General features: G+C 41.5%; 1 protein-coding gene across 3 annotated transcripts in view; it reads left to right on the plus strand.

The window, feature by feature from the left end:
- The window catches only part of slc37a1 (solute carrier family 37 member 1), a 68,634-nt gene extending 65,088 nt beyond the window's left edge, over nt 1-3,546 (plus strand). For all 3 annotated transcript variants that reach the window (XM_067251405.1, XM_067251388.1, XM_067251396.1), the window contains 4 exons: nt 1,173-1,251; nt 1,507-1,604; nt 1,712-1,776; nt 2,637-3,546. In XM_067251405.1, coding sequence (XP_067107506.1) covers nt 1,173-1,251; nt 1,507-1,604; nt 1,712-1,776; nt 2,637-2,652 — 258 coding nt within the window. In that variant the 3' untranslated portion in view covers nt 2,653-3,546. The remainder of the gene's footprint in view (nt 1-1,172; nt 1,252-1,506; nt 1,605-1,711; nt 1,777-2,636) is intronic.
- Nucleotides 3,547-21,595: the final 18,049 nt, after the last annotated feature.

Below are 21,595 nucleotides of genomic sequence, written 5' to 3' on the forward strand. Positions count from 1 at the left end.
GTTCTCTCTGTTGTAGACATTCTCTGATAAAGTTGAGAAAATCCAACTTGCAACACTCTGCTCCGCTCGCCTTCCCACAATGCCCTACGCGAGCGTCAACGCCTGGGTTCATTGAAAATGAATTGGAAGCCGACGCCCCGCGCTGCCCGCTCCGCTGTAGTGGACACGTACTGTCAGTGCTAGCCTAACGTCACAACGTCAGCACACGTTAGCAACGACGCATAGATATGCCGTTCTAATAACACAGACAGCGATATCAGCGAGCCCTCAGTACCGTAGATAAAAGTCTAGGAAAGTTGAGGCTACTTTTCGCTAGGTACCTACGAACATGTCTTAATCTGCTAGACAAGTGGGTTCCCCTTTGTTCTTTTGGTGAGCAGTCTCACGAGCCCTACTTACCCAGCGTCATAGAGCCGACCAGCTAAATAGTTATTTAGAACTAGCATTGCTACTGTATCCCTACCTGTGTTTGTGCTGTTGCTCAGCAATTGAAGACTTGAATGTACAGTACGTAATGTCACATTAAATAATGTATTTGAACTCAAGCTTGTGTGATGCGTCGCTGTATCGTTGCACGGTTTAGATATTATATTACAGTAAGTAAAATACTCTGGTTCAGTACATAAGTGAAGTGAACACCATTGTGCTGTCTGCATATACCTAGCTATAGCTGGCAGCTGTGCTCGTTTTGCTCCTAGATTCAGACCTAGCCCCGGTAAATTGTACAGCTAGTTAACTACTAGACTTCTGCTGTGTGGGAATCGCAGGAGCTAACCAGTCGAAGGGCGTACAAAAACACAGGGTGTTGATATTCACAGCCTGGAAACTTACCCATCTGCAACCAACGTAAGCACACCACACAAGTTTATGTTGTTTAACAAGTGTCAGATGGGTGAACGGTTAGGGAATCGGGCTAGTAATCTGAAGGTTGCCAGTTCGATTCTCGGCTGTGCCAAATGACGTTGTGTCCTTGGGCAAGGCACTTCACCCTACTTGCCTCGGTACTTACTGTAAGTCGCTCTGGATAAGAGCGTCTGCTAAATGACTAAATGTAAGTGTGCAGTACTTAACAAAAATCCTACAATGGTTTCTGAAATGGTCCATAAGAAGTGCTACAGAAATTCTTGTATGTATTAAGCTCATGTCCTACTCTGCTGTACTCCCACCCTAAGGGAACACACAAGAGCCTGAAGGGCAATGCCAGGGCCCTGTCCACGGTTACAGCCATCATCGATGGAACAGGATCCGTAGGTCAGCAACCAGTGCCTATCCACCAATTGTTTTGCTAATAGGTATCTTTTATACCACAGGGCAAGGTTGTATATGTATGTGGGTACTGTGCTATGACTTGAATTGTCTATCCCCTTATTTACAATGCTAATGTTTGGTATCTGTACCGCCATTTAGCGAATATTTGGATGTGGCTGACTGTAGTGACCTTAACTGTGTGTGTGTGTGTGTGTGTGTGTGTGTGTGTGTGTGTATGTATGTTTGTTTTCTATCCAGGTGCAGCACTGGGGCCCCTGTTGGCAGGACTGCTGTCTGAGGGAGGCTGGAACAGGGTCTTCTACATGCTGATGACAGCAGACTTCATAGCTCTGCTGGTAGGTTCTGTGAAGCTCAGAATCAAATTTAAGCTTAATTGTTGAAAGTCAAGATTTTGTTGTAACATGTGGCATCATTAACTTTTTTAAATGTGTGTTTTGTGAAGCTGTTGCTGCGGCTGGTGATGAAGGAGATGACCCATAGCAAACCTCTCCCTAGCACTGCTGTGGAGTGAGTTTTGTCCAATCATCTCCGCTTTTTCATCATACATTGCTGTACTGAAATTACGAATACAACGGCGACCAGGGTTTGTGTCCTGGCCCGACCCATGTTCTGTAGGTTTGAATAGGTGTGCGTCAATATTACTGATAAACTTCAAACAGACCAGGTCTGGTTCTTAAATATATTTTAATGCAAGTTCTTGCAGGCAGCTACTACCATTTATTGGACAATAGGTTCACAACTTGAAAAACAAATGGTTACAACTTTTAAAATCATGAACAAAGTAAAGGGAGTGCTCTACTTGGAGTCTGCCATTTTCTCTTGCCATTCTCCTTCTCACTCCCTTTTACAAATTTGGGCCCATCACAACTGTTTGATCTCCCTTGCCACAGGTTCAGGGGCAGTGTGACCCTTTACCTTCTGGAGGAAGGCTGCACATTAACTAGATTTCAAACACAACTACAACACAAACAAATTAACCCAAACCCATGTACTTCATGGGAACACAACTTACAATGGCTGCTGTTTGCATTACGATGATGTTGACACATAATGTCAACATGACCAAAAAAATGATTATCAGCCATTCCATTATGGAATTAATTGGTGCTAGCGTGGCTCAAAAGAAGACGAGTACAGTGTCTCATTTCTTGTTCAGAAGCCAAGCAATGTCTGGCATTGGTTTAAGTCAACTCTTTTAGACCAATGACTCAGCAGTGTTTTGTCAGTGGAATAGGGTTTTGTAAATTATGTGTATTAATTCATGCATTATTTAATGTATATGTCAATCAGATCATCTCTTGATTACTTCACATTGTATTCATTGTATTTTTCATTACTGCTCTTTGATAATTGTTTTCCCTCTACAGGTTGAAGGAACACTGAGCATTTTGCATAAACTCCAAGTAAAGGAGTTGTGTGCTTGTGAAACCACTTTTGCAAACCTGGCCTGAACCTTTAAAATAGGCCGTGGACCTCATCGTACACAGACAGCAACTCTACTGGACCAGTCTGCATGCTACCATCCAGAATGGTCCCACCCGTCCTCAATAAAGGGCTTTGGCGTATGCAGGGCTTAGATACTTAGTTGAATGATGGAGCTTGGGAGGAGCAATACAATCCTCACTGTACACAACACCACAACCTTTCTGACGTGATCTGCATATCTCAGAACTTTTTTTAAAGAATATTCACTCTCTCCTTTGCCTTATCCCACCAAAGATTTAGGGAAAGTAAATGTAATAATTGTCACTAATACTAAATCAAAAAAATTACATTGTCTGTTGCGTGTTGGTATTTTGTCCTGTTATGAACTATATAAAGCAACTGCAATCTGCTAAATGACTAAATGTAACTGATACCACACAAAAAATGGGGAATGTTTTTGACCTGTCACTGTTGGGAACTTGAAGGCTATGAATGTAATGCTTAACTTTAAATTACTTGACCAACCTCAAATGATAAGGGGGACATTTTAAGCTAACCAAGAATGTGCAATGTTGAAAAATAGCAAGACCAAATTGTTCCCAACTCTTAAAAACTCATGGGATGTGTGAGTTTGTTTATACTCATTGTTGTGTGGGAGTACAATGGACAAAATACACATATTTTCTAATGGTGGTAGCCTTTACTTTGTATTTTGTCTTTTATTTTCAATGTTGTAAGAATGTCCCCAGTGGTTGTACTTGAAATACTGTGTGCCTTTCTGGTGTATGTATTTTATTTTTATTTTTGGGGGGGGGGGGGATCAGTCAATATAAAATATATATTTTCCCTCAGTGTCAGTCTCCTAAGCGTCGGTTTCCTACCTGTCATTTCAGTAGCTATTTGGTAACGTTGCCAATTAACCTCAATTTTACCATGAAGTAAAGTAGTGGCCTTGAGTCTCAACTTACAATGTTTTTGGCCTACATTTTTAGTAACTCCATGGTTGTATACATATAACCATTGAATTTTGTGTAAATACAGTATACAGAAGAAGTACACCACTGTGCAATATCACTTAATGTCAAATGATTTAAAATGGCATCACCTCTTAACAATTACTTTATTTCTAAGTTGGCAAATAAATAATTTCCTCTTATGAACAATCAAAAACAAATACTTTTGAAAAAATAGTATACCTTTCATTGACAACATTCAAATAGATCATAGATCACCTGTTAGATCTGACAATATATTTCTACTGTACTGTTATTACCACTCAATCTGTTATTACCCAATTACATTTAGTCATTTACAACTGTTTCAGGTAGTTTTACCACTATTGTTGTAGTTGTTCTATAATAACTACTCTCTGTAACTCTAGCTACTGGGCGGATACAGAAGGTCTCAAGCCCTCCAGGTACTTCCTTAGGTCACATAAACTTTGGAGCACTTTAAATTCACTGAGCATACACTGTAACTCAACCCCCTAATAGGACTTTGATTAACATCCCTAGCTACCACAGTTCTTTAGATATGGCACTTGGTATGGCACCCACACAGTGTGTCAGTGGCTCTAGAAGGAAGCTCACCAAAATTGACAGGATTAAACTTGTATGCAACATTAAAGGCAGGGTCGGTAATGCTGTTGATTCGCACTTAACCCTATCCCATATTTGCTGAAATAAACTTCCCATCCGGTTAGCAACCAATAAATCAAAAGATTTGACAGTAAATTATAATAAATCCGACATCTGTAGGAGTTGCAGGACTAATAAAAATGATCAACCATTTAGTTCGGAACAAACTTAATGATTGGACGGCATTCGGACATATGCACTGATTGGACGGGCTACTTGCCTGTCTGTCTGTCTACCTCCCAACAGTAGTCAGGCACAGTTCATGTTTTAGGGGAGTGGCTTTGAAGGGAGGGGGTGGGATATTTTGGTTTGAAACCTTTCAAACTCAAGCCAAAATTGCTAGGTTTGCAAACCTTTTTGAGTTGAACTAGTATTACCAGCAATGTTAGTAATTGTAGTACTCAAAGTATTACTTAAAGAAGTGTTTGAAGTAGTATTAGAAGTAGTAGTAGTACAAGGGGTTAAAGTACTTAAAGGCAAGTTGCGCAAAGTGAGCCATTTTAGCTTCTTTTTGACACGATTTAAACCCAAATATCCCACCTTCTCCCTTCAAAGCCACTCCCACAAAACGACAGTGACGAGCATTGAGTGGAGGGGCAGAGTGCGCCCAGGTAGGTAGGTAGGTAGACAGAGAGGTAGCCCGTCCAATCAATAGTCAGGGTACCCCTTAATGATTGGTTGTGTTTATTACAGTATTGCAACACCCACAGATGTCGGAATGATTTCATATTACCGTCAAAATTTTAGATATATTGGTTACTATCAAGACGTGAAGTTACTTTCGGCCAGTGTTGGGGTAGTTACTCAAAAAAAGTATTAGATTACACATTACTAGTTACTTTTTAGTAATGCTTTACTTTACTAGATTACTCACTGCTGAAAGTAACTAGTTACACTACTAGTTACATTACTTTTGGATTACACAGTAACATCACCGGAGATGCACTAGCCAAATAACAATATATGTACCATATATTTGCCCAAATCAATAAAAAATCTTATTATAATGAGGATATACACAATATCTCTCTTATGCTTTTTAATACCACAAAGCTGACAAAAACGTTGTGAACATCAACCTAAAAGTTTTCAAGCATAACAAGGCTACAGTACTGGCAGCATGGATGGATTAATGAACGGGCCCATGAGCTCAGGGGGCCCCTAAGCCAGAGCCTCTGCGTGACATTGCTGTTATTAACTTTGTATTGATATATGACACCATGCGCCATAGCTGGTATGTTCTAGGCTTAAGTCATTCATGTCAGTAAACAGCCCCAATAGTCCTACTCAGGGATGGATTACCGAACGGGCCTACCGGCACCAGGGGCCCATGAGCTCAAGGGGCCCCTAAACCAGAGCCTTTGCGTGAAGTCTCTGTTATTAACTTTGTATTGATATGATATGACACAATGCGCCGTAGCCATATATGCTAGGCTTAAGTCATTCATGTCATTAACAGGGCCCCAAAAGTCCTACTGAAAAACTAAAGAATAGCCTAAACACTCACTTTGAAGATGTCACAAGAAAGAAACCATCATGATACCTTTCAAGTGAGTGTTTATCCCCTCAGTTTATCTATAGGACTTTATAGGGGCTGAGTATTCCATGCAATATGGGCCCTTCAACTCTGAAGGGAGAAATTCAAAAAGCAAGTGCAAAACAATAGCATTAGAGCTCTGTCTAAGCACCCCCACCCCCAACACACACAAATGCGCTGTTTATGTGGCATTTCTGTAAAGTTGTTCTCCATTATGATGTTATCTACCCCTGATCTGTCTGAATGGAGCCCCTCAATCATAAGACATTTTAACATTTCACTGTATGCTCCTTTAAATATGTTGTACTGCCTTAACTGGGACAAGTGAGATTCCTTACATGAACCTAAAAAAACTATTTTGAACAGCTTATCAAAAATCAGGTGATGCCCAATTTATTGAAGATATAATATTGTTAAGCCTATGATGGTCATTTTTCAAGAAAGAGGGTTGTGTGGGCTACAAATGTACACTCTAGGGTTACAACTATCGAATATTTTTTGAATATAAACGTTGTTTATTTCGTTGATTACTCGAGTACTTTCGCGTTTTTTAACAACAATATCAATATCGAGCGAGCGATTTGTTTGTTTTTTGGCCCAGGGGCCCGTGGTTTCTTAATCTGTCCATGACTGGCAGTAAGCAAAATGTCTCAAAATAAAATAATGCTTAAAACTTTAAATGGCAACATTTCCTCTACTATGTATGCTGCTACAAGCCTGTTTATCTCTGCTTTGGTAACCTGCTGTTGAAAGTCAAGTCGTGGCTGCTTGGCTGGTGTCGACAACAATGGCAACGGCAACGCCTCTTGAACTCTGGGGCAGAGAATGTTTAATAGGGGAGAACCATAGACTTAATAAAGAGTAGACGCCGCATTGACCACTACTGCCTACTGGTGCTGACGAGCCGTGGGGCCGCCATCTTGGAACGGGGAACTGCTCCACTCAGTGAGAAACACTCGCAATCTGCGATGTCCTTCCAAAGTTGCTGGGTGAAATCCTCGGCCATGGCTTCACTTTGACGTGTAACTGTACATCTTGACAGCTGGAGAGCTTTGATCGAAGATAATATTTCTGCCTTGTTTTTAAAGTCTCGGAACAATGAGTCAGCTGCTCCAACAAACGCCTCTTTTACCATGTAAGTATGTGTCAGGCCAAATAGTGTCCTAGGGCCAAATAGTGTCCTACCTGACGTCACGATGCCGTTCCGAAGCAAGGACGCGTCCGTCGCTATGCCGACCTTAAATTCCTGAGATATCTACGTGTGCTAGCAGGAAATTGTCATGGTTGCTATACTGGTTACTAGGTAGGAAGTTTTGTATTTAGGCTTATTTAAACCAGTTTATTCTACTGGACGATTTAAAGTTTTCACTCCTTCGATAGCTAGTGCTAGCTAGCTAGTTGTTTTCATAGAAAAAATTACTTATTTAACATCAATTTTAACAGACTTTCCTGCTAGCACGCGTAGATATCTCAGGAATTTAAGGTCGGCATAGCGACGGACGCGTCCTTGCTTCGGAACGGCATTGTGACGTCAGGTAGGACACTATTTGGCCCTAGGACACTATTTGGCCTGACAGCGGCTTTTGCTTTTGAAGTATGTTGTGAGAAAAGTGACTGCTGTCCGGACAACTGGCATTTAAGTTCCTTCACTTTTCTCTTTCTCAGCTCGCTTTTCGGCGGGAAGTCGGTGTCGTATTTTCTATGAACAGTCCGAAAATGTTGCTCCACATTTCCCTTCTTTGGTATTGCGATGGTAGACTGGCAGATGAGGCAAACGCACTTCAAAAATGTCATTGGGAAAAAAAAGTCCTCCTCCCATTCCGTATGAAAGTGAGAAGTTTTTGTTGTCTTACTTGGTCCAGCTTCCCCACTCATTTTTATACCCTTTCTTAAGATTAAGAGAAAAAACCGAGGGCTAAAAGTTGGAGGTAACTCGCTAGCTAGCTTGTTAGTTTTGCTGCACTTAGCGCCGTTTGCATAAGTGCATGCGCAGTGACATACAGTGCCTTGCGAAAGTATTCGGCACCCTTGAATTTTTCGACCTTTTGCCACATTTCAGGCTTCAAACATAAAGATATAAAAATTAATTTTTTTATGAAAAATCAACAACAAGTGGGACACAATCATGAAGTGGAACGAAATTTATTAGATATTTCAATTTTAACAAATCCAAAACTGAAAAATTTGGCGTGCAAAAGTATTCAGCCCCTTTACTTTCAGTGCAGCAAACACTCTCCAGAAGTTCAGTGAGGATCTCTGAATGTTGACCTAAATGACTAATGATGATAAATAGAATCCACCTGTGTGTAATTAAGTCTCCGTATAAATGCACCTGCTCTGTGATAGTGTCAGATTTCCGTTTAAAGCGCAGAGAACATCATGAAGAACAAGGAACACACCAGGCAGGTATGAGATACTGTTGTGGAGAAGTTTAAAGCCGGATTTGGATACAAAAAGATTTACCAAGCTTTAAACATCCCAAGGAGCACTGTGCAAGCGTATCAGACCACTGCAAATCTACCAAGACCCGGCCGTCCCTCTAAACTGTCAGCAAGGAGAAGACTGATCAGAGATGCAGCCAAGAGGCCCATGATCACTCTGGATGAACTGCAGAGATCTACAGCTGAGGTGGGAGACTCTGTCCATAGGACAACAATCAGTCATATACTGCACAAATCTGGCCTTTATGGAAGAGTGGCAAGAAGAATGCCATTTCTTAAAGATATCCATAAAAAGTGTCGTTTAAAGTTTGCCACAAGCCACCTGGGAGACACACCAAACATGTGGAAGAAGGTGCTCTGGTCAGATGAATCTGAAATCGAACTTTTTGGCAACAATGCAAAACTTTATGTTTGGCGTAAAAGCAACACAGCTCATCACCCTGAACACACCATCCCCACTGTCAAACATGGTGGTGGCAGCATCATGGTTTGGGCCTGCTTTTCTTCAGCAGGGACAGGGAAGATGGTTAAAATTTATGGGAAGATGGATGGAGCCAAATACAGGAGGAATGGGCAAAAGTTTCAGTCTCTCAATGTACACAACTGATAGACATACCCCAAGCAACTTACAGCTGTAATCGCAGCAAAAGGTGGCGCTACAAAGTATTAAGTTAAGGGGGCCGAATAATTTTGCACGCCCAATTTTTCAGTTTTTGATTTGTTAAAAAAGTTTGAAATATCCAATACATTTCGTTCCACTTCATGATTGTGTCCCACTTGTTGTTGTTTTTTCACAAAAAAATTAATTTTTATATCTTTGTTTGAAGCCTGAAATGTGGCAAAAGGTCGAAAAATTCAAGGGGGCCGAATACTTTCGCAAGGCACTGTAAGTCTCAGAAAGTCAAATGTTATCTGACTGGCTGCCCTGTATATCAGTCAAGTGATGGGATGGATGATAGGCTGACGTCTATTTTTTTATGTCATGCGATCTACCCACAGTACCTTTGCGATCGACTGGTAGATCGCGATCGACGTATTGAGCACCCCTGGTGTAGTCTGTTTGGCTGGGGCAATGAGCAGTCAGCGCATTTAATTAATCATACCAAACTGAATACCGAAGTGATTTTCACACGGTTTGCTTTGCTGCAAAGGTCATACATGTAGTTATGATACAGGACATGGTTATTCTTTTCACAAAATACAACCAATAGTATGGTAATGTAAAATCTTACTTGTGAAAAGTAATCCCCCGACCCCTGTTTGTGATTGTCCGCCGATTTGAGCAGGAATATTCTGCACAGTGCTGGCATCTTGTTTATTCTGATGCTACGCAACTAGGAATTTGCCCTGTCCAAGATGGCAGCCGCATTTCTCGCGGCCAGCAGCCAATGCGGCGTCTACTCTTTAGGTGCGTTCGACATGGACGGCGGCTGCATGAAACGAACGGCGAGAGTAGCCGCTTGCAGTCGGGGAGGAGTTAAAAACGACTCTGTGAAGTCGGACATTCCAGCTTCGCGTGGTTTGCTGCGTTGACGTCAGTCATGGCCGATCAAGCGCTGTTTGCTTACTTTACTTTATTTATAATTAAACTTAGTCTTTCCGTTAATGAAGAGGCGGACTAAAACCCTTTCTTAAACAAATTAAATTAAACTGTTTGGTCCGGATTCTGAAGGTGTCAGAATAAATGCAAAACACGTGTTGACAAGTTGTCGTGTGTGAGCCTGGCCACGCCTGAAAACAGCTGTGTCGTCATTATTTTGCGAAATGTGTTGGTGATGTGTCGCCCACCACATGTTGCAAAACAGACTCCGAAATGGGGAAATGTACATTTGTGGACTCCTTGTTGGAGAGGGATGAGTTTATACAATGGCTGAAGCCTGTCGCTGAAAACAACCGTGAGGCATATTGTAAAAAGAAGATAAGCGTAGCCTCGATGGGCATCAATGCTGAACTGAGGCAAATGAATTGAACGCTGAACATCAAATGAACTGAGGCACGTGTCAGGAGTTTGATTCGGTATATTATTCACCAAGTTGGTGAATGAGTGTTGATCTTTGTTCATTAATGTATATTTTAATAAACCTTGCCTTTGCTTTAATTTATTATTTTGAGCTTTGTTTCTTCCAAGCTTATCTGAGTTATGTTGTATGGTTTTACTCTAGATTTATTTGCAAACTACAACTTTTTATTAAGTTAAAGGTTTGTTGCAGATTAGAACTTGAAGTGGCGTTGAGGTTTTAAAATATTTTGAGAAGGTCTTAACAAAGTCTTAAAAAGGTATTGAAATTAACTTCAGGATTCGTGCATATACCCTGTATTACAAAAAGTGCTTCTCAACAACAGTACCTTTAATTCAGTAGTAGTAGTAGTAGCAGGGGGCAAATATGAATGTTGTTGTTTTTTTCGCAACTATATCTTGAATGCTTTCATATACGTATGAAGAATTCCAAAGAAGCATGACAATTTGTCACTTTGAAGCCAGTTGTGGGGGAATATTTCAGTTACACAATTTTTAAGATGAACAATGCACCATTGCTCTTTCTTAATTTCCATTCGGATACTGTCCAACCCATCCACCCCATTCACCATTTTACCAAGAAAATGTTAATCACAACACGATTGTTTTTACTCAGTACATGGATAGCACTTTTGGAAAATATGGTTCATGTTAAACCTTGTTAATCTTAAAATGTCCACCATGGTAAATTTCCCACATGAATCCCTCCAAGGCCAATAAACACAAATGACTAAACTTATTGGCCCAGTTTTCCAGACATGGATTAAGCCTAGTCCTAAAGTAAGATATAAATTCAATGAAGATCTCCATTGAAAAGGATTTTAGTCCGGGACTAGGCTTAATCCAGGTCTGGGAAACTGGGCCATTATGTATTACTAACAGGACAGCAACAATAAACCTCTACCTCCCTTCATATAATGCATAGGCATGGCAATGAAGCCCTTTTTATCAGGGTAGAGGACACATTTATTTTGAATGTTGCCAATCTGCTTGAACCATAATTGTCATGCATCTGCCAGACCTTGGAACACGCTATGAATGAAGACATGCAGGGATATGAAAAGCAGGACTCCTGATGTCTGAAGATTGGATATTGTACAAATATTTGTTCTTAACAAGAGCAATTGCATCTCCAACCTGTATGCAGTTATCTCCTTCCTTTGTGGATAATGTATATTTATATGTAGTAACCTTTCTATAGTTTTCAGCTGAGCTAAACTGAGGGGGTAATGGTCCATCAAAATGGAGGCTATGTAAACTGCAGTCTTTGAATGGGACTGGCATCTGCATACATGGGATTTCAGATATTCTTTTCACTACTTTTTGCAATGGTTAATGTGGCTAAATACTTCTCGAAAGAAAAACCACACACATTATCCAGAGGTCAAAAAGCTTATACTCATCTGCAAGGTGTATTACTTGGTGTATGCTGCACACAATGGAATTCCTGCCATAAAGCTCTCAAAAATGGCTTACAAAGGAGACAAGTGTGAAATAATTTATGTGGGTTCGAGAGTAATTTGACTTACAATGGTTTTTATGTTTATTGTTAAACACACATGCTGTGTTGTGCCAAACGTGTGCAACGATAGTCAAACGTCCACAAACGTTCTTCAGCGTTATCCAGCGTTTAAAATTAAACGTTGAAGAACGCTGGTCTCCATGAGAACTTTTGTGCATGTTCAAAACTTTTTTTTTGGACCAGCGTTCTCCGACGATCACCGACGATTACCGACAATTACCGACGATTACCAGCGTCACCAGCGTCCACAAAACGCTCTTCTGGCGCTATACCAGCGCTATACCAGCGACCATGGACGATTACCAACGTTTCCTCTAACGTCATAGAACGTTGACCAGAACGTTATGGTGTGACGGGGCCTTTAGGAACATCCTGAGACTAGTTTACAGTTTTCAGAAAAGGAGTTTGGGCAACAGGTGCAGGATGTAAGGGAATGTTTGTTTGTCCTGAGGCTTCTCACCACCCTGTGGGACAGTAGACCCTGGGGGATGGGTGGGGCATCTTTTACGGCCTTCTACCTAAGATTGTTGATACAATGGGGATTCGTTTGACCTAAGGGGGAAGTTCTTGAAAGGGTCAGTTGGAGACTTACAGTATGTGTTAATGAAGCAGCTGTTTGACCTTTTGCTGTTGACACCTTTTGTTATGTACAATCCATTATGGAGAAGAATGTGTTCATTGTTTGTATTGGTTAACAGTTGTTTAGAATTACCAGATTTTGTGAGTCTATATAAGACCTGATGTGTTTTGGAGTCGTCATCACTCGGCTGAACGACATTTGCGTTATGTGTCCTCCAGTGGATCGATCACAGAGCGCTCTGTTTAGTTCTTTACGGTATGGAATAAATCATTTGTATTAATCCGGCATCCTGATTATTTGAGCACACAGTTTCTTCAGATTTTCCACAACAGATTGGTGGCAGCGGTGGGATTCCTCGTTCAACTACGACAGAAAACCGTGTGTCTCCCTGGCAACTGATCATCCAGCATGGCGGCCTTTCCCTCCCTTCACAATTGTGGGTGAGAACGCGGTGTCAGAAAGCACTGGTCTGACGTCTGTGGTTGACGCAGGAATCGCAACGAACGGTGAGAATTTCTTTGACGGTCACTGTGTGTTTGAATTGTTTGCCGATAGTTTGGGGGTGTTATATAGGCTATTTAGGTCGAAGTCATATATAATTACTGATTAATACTTATTAGGAGATTAAAGGCCTGTTACGTTAAAGTCGTACGAAGGAGTTTGAGGAGTAAGATGCATCAGAGGAAGTGGAGTATTGACAAATACAGATAAAAAGTGGAAGTGGATTAAATTAAGGGAAAAAGTGGATTAAATTAAGTAAGAAGTGAATTAAATAAGTGAATAGATTGTGGAAACCAGCTTCGTTGTAAAAAAAAAGTAATGGAGTAATCCATCCATCCATCCATCATCTTCCGCTTGTCCGGGGGTCGGGTCGCGGGGGCAGCAACCTAAGCAGGGAGGCCCAGACTTTCCTCTCCCCGGCCACTTCCACCAGCTCTTCCTGGGGGACCCCGAGGCGTTCCCAGGCCAGCCGAGAGACATAGTCCCTCCAGCGTGTCCTGGGTCTTCCCCGGGGCCTCTTCCCAGTGGGACGTGCCCAGAACACCTCACCAGGGAGGCGTCCAGGAGGCATCCTTATCAGATGCCCGAGCCACCTCAACTGGCCCCTCTCGACGCGGAGGAGCAGCGGTTCTACTCTGAGCCCCTCCCGGATGACCAAGCTTCTCACCCTATCTCTAAGGGAGAGCCCGGACATCCTGCGGAGAAAACTCATTTCGGCCGCTTGTATTCGCGATCTCGTTCTTTCGGTCACTACCCACAGTTCGTGACCATAGGTGAGGGTAGGAACGTAGATCGACTGGTAAATAGAGAGCTTCGCCTTTCGACTCAGCTCCTTCTTCACCGCAACGGACCGATGCAGAGCCCGCATCACTGCGGACGCCGCACCGATCCGCCTGTCGATCTCGCGCTCCATCCTTCCCTCACTCGTGAACAAGACCCCGAGATACTTGAACTCCTCCGCTTGGGACAAGATCTCCTCCCCGACCCGGAGATTGCACTCCACCTTTTTCCGGTCGATAACCATGGCCTCAGATTTGGAGGTGCTGATTCCCATCCCAGCCGCTTCGCATTCGGTTGCGAACCGCTCCAGTGAGAGCTGGAGGTCACGGCCCGATGAAGCCAACAGGACCACATCATCCGCAAAAAGCAGCGACCCGATCCTGAGGTCCCCAAACCGGACCCCCTCAACGCCCTGGCTGCGCCTAGAAATTCTGTCCATATAAGTTATGAACAGAATCGGTGACAAAGGGCAGCCCTGGCGGAGTCCAACCCTCACCGGGAACAAGTTCGACTTACTACCGGCAATGCGGACCAAACTCTGGCACCGGTCGTACAGGGACCGAACATCCCCGATCAGGGAGTCCGGTACCCCGTACTCCCGGAGCACCCCCCACATGAGCCCCCGAGGGACACGGAGTAATTAAGATGGAATTTCAGTTCAAAGGTTTGAGTTTAAACGTGCGCGATTATTAGTTTTATTTGAGTTGTTCTTTGAGTGAATATAGTAATAGTAATTATTTAAAGTGAGAATGGTGTTACATTAAAAACCATATACAAATGACAAATATTAAAATATTTTATTTGAATTGTTTTGGTTTTGGTCCTTAAATTTAGATTTGAGAAGTTGGTTAAAGTTTTTGTTTGGATTTAAAGTCTTGTCTGAAGGGTCAGGGTTCACATGTTTATGTGCTAACTATGTAAGCTAATATCATGAGTATGTTGGCTGAGAAGTTGAACGTTTATAGACCGTGCTGTGTGCATATTGAGTCCCATTAAGGTTAGAGTTCTGCATATGTGAGTTTATTGCTGCTGAGATGTGTTTGTTTTGTTGAATCTGAGTTTGATGGTAGACAAGTGTATGAAAACATTTGTTATTAAATCATAACCAAAAGGACGGGTTACGACCTGACTAACCAGAACTGAGATATGCGTAGAAGCAAATCTTTGATGGGGAGTGTCCTGTGCAGATGTAGAATTTGAGTTTCTTTCTGGCTAGCGAATAATATAGGCCTAGAAAAAAGGGGTATTCTATATTGTATGAAGTAAGACAGACTTGGGAAGTGAGAAGTTAAAGAAAAGTGTGAAGTTTTGTGTTTTATGGCCTTATGTTACATTTACATTTATTCATTTAGCAGACGCTTTTATCCAAAGCGACTTCCAAGAGAGAGCTTTACAAAGTGCATAGGTCACTGATCATAACAACAAGATAGCCACAAAAACATTGCGAGTAGCCAAAACATGAAGCACACATTGTGAACAACCAAAGTAAGTGCCAAAGGGAATAACCATAAGAGCATGTAGTTAAACAAGTTACAATTGAACAACATGAACCTCTATAAGTGCAAGTGTACCTGTGTAAAAAAAAACAAGCAACAATAATAAAAACATATCACAGCGAGTACATTTTTTTTTTAATCAGTTACCACTAACCACAAGAGCAACAAGTCTCTAAGCAAGAGTCATTGTGATCCTTGAGGAAACTAACATCGGGTCAAGCGAACCATTCCTAAGTACCGTTGTACTCCCGGAACAAGTGCGTCTTGAGCCTTTTCTTGAAGGTGGAGAGACAGTCAGTGTCTCTGATGGAGGTGGGGAGTTGATTCCACCACTGGGGGGCCAGACAGGAGAAGAGCTTGTGTTGGGACCGGGCGGTCTTGAGCGGTGGAACCACCAGGCGGTTGTCTGAAGAAGACCGTAGGTGACGGGTGGGGGTGTAAGGCTGCAGGAGAGACTTGATGTAGACGGGTGCAGTCCCGTTCACTGCTCGGAAGGTCAGTACCAGGGTCTTGAATCTGATACAGGCCATTTCAACTTATTATTTTTATTATTTATCTTCTATTTCTTCCGTGGCACCTTTCAGCTCCTTCAAATCTTCAGCTATTAAAACCGTTCAGCTATCAAAAAATTCAGCAGTTTCAGGCCATGAGTGCTATGACTTTTCAGCTTTGTACCTCTCATGCTTGAAATAATATATTTAACATGGGTTTCCAATGGAGTTTTCTTTCAAATCCTCTCAAACTTCTTTAAACTTCTTCAACTTCCAAATCCTTCTTCAACTTCCAAATCCTTCTTCTTCCTCAATCTTTCAGCTAGAGACACCATTTAAACTTTAAAATGTTGAGAATCTCTTGAGAATGTTTAGTACACAAATCTGAGAAAAGGTTGACTGTGAGATGTAAATGACTAAATGACTAAATGTAGATGAAAAGTAGATTTTTGGTGAATATTTGAAACATGCATGCTTGGCTAATTGCTAATGAAATTTCCAATGTCATGTCTCCCTCTGCTCCTCAGCGCGCGCGCTCCACATTCTCACACACTCAGCCTTTCCCTTGACACACGCGCAAGCTTGACGAGACGCATACACAACATTTCAGGCAATTGTGGGCTGACCAAGCCCCCACTCATTGCTTGGTCTTTAGCAAAGGCCCATGTGGATCTTGATGTTATTGCATTTCCGATTTTGTATGCAATGGTAAAAAGTTCTCAAAATCTTGAAACATTGATAGTATAGGCCAAGAGTAACTACCACACCACAAATGGCCCAATATCACCCATAAGTGACGCTACAGGCCACGCCCTGATACACAAAGATACAAGGCTTTCTGGAATGGGTAGGCTCACCAAGCCCCCTCCCTTCACTCCTTGGCTTGAAATAAAAGCCCTTGTGGATCTTGATGGTATTGCATTTCAGATTTGGTATCCCATTGGTAAGTCTGCAGCATGGAATTTTACAGTGACAATTTGTAAAGAATATACATTTTTCAGTGGTTTGCAATGTTTGGAGGAATCCGCCATTGCTGCTTGCAGTTATATTTATTAGGATTCTTCCGTAAGGAGGAAACCTATTGTTATTGTTAGTTTTATTATTATTAGGATTCCTCCGTAAGGAGGAAACCTATTGTTATTGTTAGTTTTATTATTAGGATTCCTCCGTAAGGAGGAAACCTATTGTTATTGTTAGTTTTATTAGGATTCCTCCGTAAGGAGGAAACCTATTGTTATTGTTAGTTTTATTAGGATTCCTCCGTAAGGAAACGGAAACGCCACAAGCAAAGAGGCTAGGGTGATAACTATTTACTCATTTTACTTTGTGATATGACACACAATTGTGATGTGTAATGTACAGTATAAGCTGATATTATTAAGGAAGTACATCTACTTTCGGAAACAGTAGTCTACTATTTCACTGAAGTATTAGCATCATGACATTAGCCTGTGTTGCCCGGGCAACACATACTACAGTGGTCTATGATGTATCTGTTTTCAATCGTTAAAATAAACATTCCTCACATATACATTTTCGTTGTAGGATTTATTCTGACATTAGTAAACGATTTGTTGGTTAAATTACCATTACCTGTGGTTTCAAACCAGTGTAGCTCACTGCAACGCTGTAGCTTACGCGAGACACACTACAAAAACATCTACAGTACACAGCTGTTTAGGAAGTCAAACACTCCCCTTACTTAAATCAAAAGTCTATCTAACTACTAACCTGAACTTCATTGCCACAGCCTAAATGTTGTCAATCTGTTCATGAAAATAATTAATTTCAGCCTAAACCGTACAACGGAACGTTAGATCCAATTCAACCAACGCAATCGCTACCAAGACGAACACAGCAGTAGTCTAGTACTGTACCGTAGTAGTACAATTTACTGGGGCAGCTTCTCCACACAGGGCTATATCGCATTTTGCGTTGTTACTGACAATGATCGCTACCAGTGAGCTTTTTATGAATGAGCGATTTTCCACTAAATAAATGTCAAGCTTATTTACGTTTTGGGGGGAATATTTTCAGTTAGCAGATGGTACTGTTTGCGATTCCATCTTCTACTGCCGGGTAACGTCGTAGAATAATCTTCAAAGGGGGTTCTTTATTAATGAATGAATGCAATGAGTAGGCTAAATGCCTGAAAATATCATGAGAAGGGAAAAACTTAAAATGACGTTTAAATCATAGAGATTAGGTCAATTTTTACACCGGTCTGCCAAATTTATTCGTTTTGTTTCAACGATGAGGCTGCCTCTTGCAGGGGAAATGAGAAGACATCTATTTCATTCTACACTTCACTATTTTCAGTTGTAAATGAGCAGCAAAAAAAATGCTTTTAAATCTATGTCATCTTTATAAATAATAAGTATGCATTTTTATATAAAATATACAGAAATATCAGTTGTAAAAATGTCATTCAAAAACGGACCCCTGTGCAACCGACGCAAGCAAGCACACCCTAAAATTTCACCAGAAATTGTACCCTTTCTAGTTATTAGGATTCCTCCGTAAGGAGGAAACCTATTGTTATTGTTAGTTTTATTAGGATTCCTCCGTAAGGAGGAAACCTATTGTTATTGTTAGTTTTATTATTATTAGGATTCCTCCGTAAGGAGGAAACCTATTGTTATTGTTAGTTTTATTAGGGTTCCTCCGGTAGGAGGAAACCTATTGTTATTGGTGGTATTATTATTATTATTATTATTTTTTACCCATGGGAGTCAATGGCAGCCCCTAGACCAGTACCGTAAAAAGTTGTGAAATTTGGCATGTTGAAACTGCAGACCATTAGTAACTACCATACCAAACATGGGCCATGTGAGACAATAGGTGGCGCTACAGGCCACGCCCCAATATGTCAATTTTCAAATTGATGCCATTTGCAGGCCATAAGGCCCAAAATTCTGAAATTCATTACATATGCCTTATTTCTCATGAGGAACAAAAAAGCCTCTGGAAGCTATAACGGCCGCCATATTGGATTTTTCTGTACAATAAAGATTAAGGAAACACCTTTTTTCGCTACTCCTCCTACATTTTTGGTCGAATTTTCTTCAAAATTGCCATAGATGATCTCCAGACTGAGCCTCACAAAATTTATCGTAGGGATTTCTGATTTTCAAAACCGTTTGTCCGGTAGAGCCAATCAAAATCTGCAACAAAGCAACCAAACAGGACGTTTGGTCAAATCTCAGCAAATCTTTGAGATATCAACACCAAACTTGGTATGTCACGTGGAAGACACTACAACATGTTACCATGTGCAAAGGCAACTTCATACCTCTAAAAATGATTGATATAAAGCAAATCGAATTTATCGCTAATGCTAAAATAATGCATTACACATCCGCCGGCCAAAAACTTATACTCTGATCCAATCACAAGTTCATATGAAGACTCTTGAGAATGTTTAGTATACAAATCTGAGAAAAAGTTGACTGTAAGATGAAAAGTCGATTTTTAGTGAATATTTGAAACATTTATTCATTTAGCAGACGCTTTTATCCAAAGCGACTTCCAAGAAACATGCATGCTTGGCTAATTGCTCCCCTCGCCTGCTCCAAATTCTCACACACTCAGCAGACGCTTTTATCCAAAGCGACTTCCAAGAAACATGCATGCTTGGCTAATTGCTCCCCTCGCCTGCTCCAAATTCTCACACACTCAGCCTTCCCTTGACACACGCATGCTTTCTTGAAATTGTGTGCTGACCAAGCCCCCACCCTCGTTTTTTAGCCCCTGTTTCATTTCGCTTCCAATCACAGCTCGCCTTAACGAATATAAATTCTTTTTCGGCGGCCATTGTTGTTTTCAACTGGAGTCCCGTGATAGCTGTGTTGGAGGCAGCCACTTTCGGTAAGTCCTGTTTTTACACATTTTAAGCTAGAACTAATGATTGGGTTTGTGAAAGTACACTACTCTTGAATTATGGTGAAGGTTTAGCACTGTTATACCTTTTAGATCGTGATTCTGAAGTGACGGAAAACCGAACTCGAAAAGTAGCTATTGTAGCTCTAGGTTTTTTCCTCTGTGTTTTTAATTAGTGAGTCATTTAGCATCTCGGCGAATTGTTCATCAAAAAGGTCAAGGAGAGCAGCCTTTAGGAGAAAAAGCAATTCCCCACAGACCTGTCGGCTCATAATTGTGATTTGGGGCGTGAAAGTCTTTGTAATAAGCCTATGCGGCAGGGAGACCGCATAGGCGCTTAGGCGGCAGCCTTGCTTTCGTCGCGTCATGTTCATAAGTTCACCATTTTACAGTTACGTCTACACGAAAAAGGTCGAGGAGGGAAGCCTTTAGGAGATGTGGGAATTGTGCTTTTAGCCAGATGCTCCGATTATTTTTGTGTTTTGTGGACTTGCAATTGGAGTGATACTGCTTCCACGTTAGCCTCAGAGTCAGGCTCGGCTCGCCCACTGGCAGTGTGTAAACAATTTTGTATTTCACTCAATTCTACTCCAAAAACGTCAGGGAGGACTGCTTTTTGTAGACAAGGGCCTGCTAAAGATAGTCAGTATATCTGATTTTTCAAGGCGAGCCTGTTTCATTCGTCATATGCCCTGAGAAAGCGACCTACGTTAGCCAGGCTAGTTTAGCCAATTTCGGTAAGTCAGGCTATTTAAAGGTCTCTGACAGTCAGAATCACTGTTTACAAGCAAAGGTCGAGCTGGTCTTTTGTCAGATGTGTATATATTGACCAGTTTAGAGGTAAATACTCTTGCCAGAGCCTGGAATCGAACCCGTGTTTTGAGTGACTGCATGGGTCTCCATGAGGTCAACACATTTGGATTCAAGTTCAAGTAATGACACTGCATTTCACAGTCAAAACTGAAGTCTGTATCAAGTGTAGATGGGAAAAGCTTCATTTTTCACAACTGACATGGACCCTTTCTTCACTTTTGACAGGTCTGGAGGGTCATGCAGAGGCCTGCTCAACAGAGTTCAACAGAGGAAGCAAACAGACTCGAGGATGGTGAGATCCACACAGACCCCTTGCTGGACTACCCCTCTCTAGCTGGACAGCTTCTCTTCAGCCCTGACCCCAGGACAGCTTCATCCAGCTGGCCTGCCTGCCTGCCTGCAGGCCCCTGCCTGCCAACCCTCCAGAGACAGTCACCCCACAGACACAGTAGCTCTGCAGCCTGCTTTTTTGAGGACATTGATGAAAAAGGACAAGCCAGCATTACTTTGATGAAAGTCTAAATGTTTAATCCTTTCCATGTGCCAGTATGCCAAGCTGCTGACTTTGTGTCTTAAGTGATGAAACTAGTTCAAGTGATAGACTTTTGACCTGAATCCAATGATTATTCATCTGAATAAAAACCACTCAAGAGAAGTACTGCTTCTTGGATCATTTGTGCTCCACATCAGTACATCTCACACATTTGCCTTTGTTTCCATGGGATTCATGGAATTGTTCGTTTCTGCTCCACCATTTCCACCCTAGTGTAATAATAAGTATAATTTAGGACAGCAATTACATTTTTGTGTTATCCTTTCGCATTACACACATTTAGTCAATGTTCTTAAACTCAACCGATTATTGTCATTTTACCATACTGTTCATATTGAACAGACATCAGTGTTTACTTGGAAAGATGACTGTATATTTCCACTTTTGATTTGTATTTCCATCGTAAGTTTGGTCTTTAATTTCATTTGGAAGTGGTATTAAAAGGTCTTACATTTAACTTGTTTATACCTGTAGACACCCTGTGAAGCCCCCACCCCCCACTCCAGAGACAGTTGGTGACAGAGAGGTGCAGACATTAAGTTAAACATGCCTTAAGAGTAGAGTAACAAATAGAGACTAAATGTGTAAATGGCTGTTGAAACTCAGTTCTCTGAGTTGGTGCATGTCAGTTTAGGCAAAGGTAGCCTTTTAAAC

This window comes from Osmerus mordax, chromosome 2, assembly GCF_038355195.1.
Source record: "Osmerus mordax isolate fOsmMor3 chromosome 2, fOsmMor3.pri, whole genome shotgun sequence".
NCBI lineage: Eukaryota > Metazoa > Chordata > Actinopteri > Osmeriformes > Osmeridae > Osmerus > Osmerus mordax.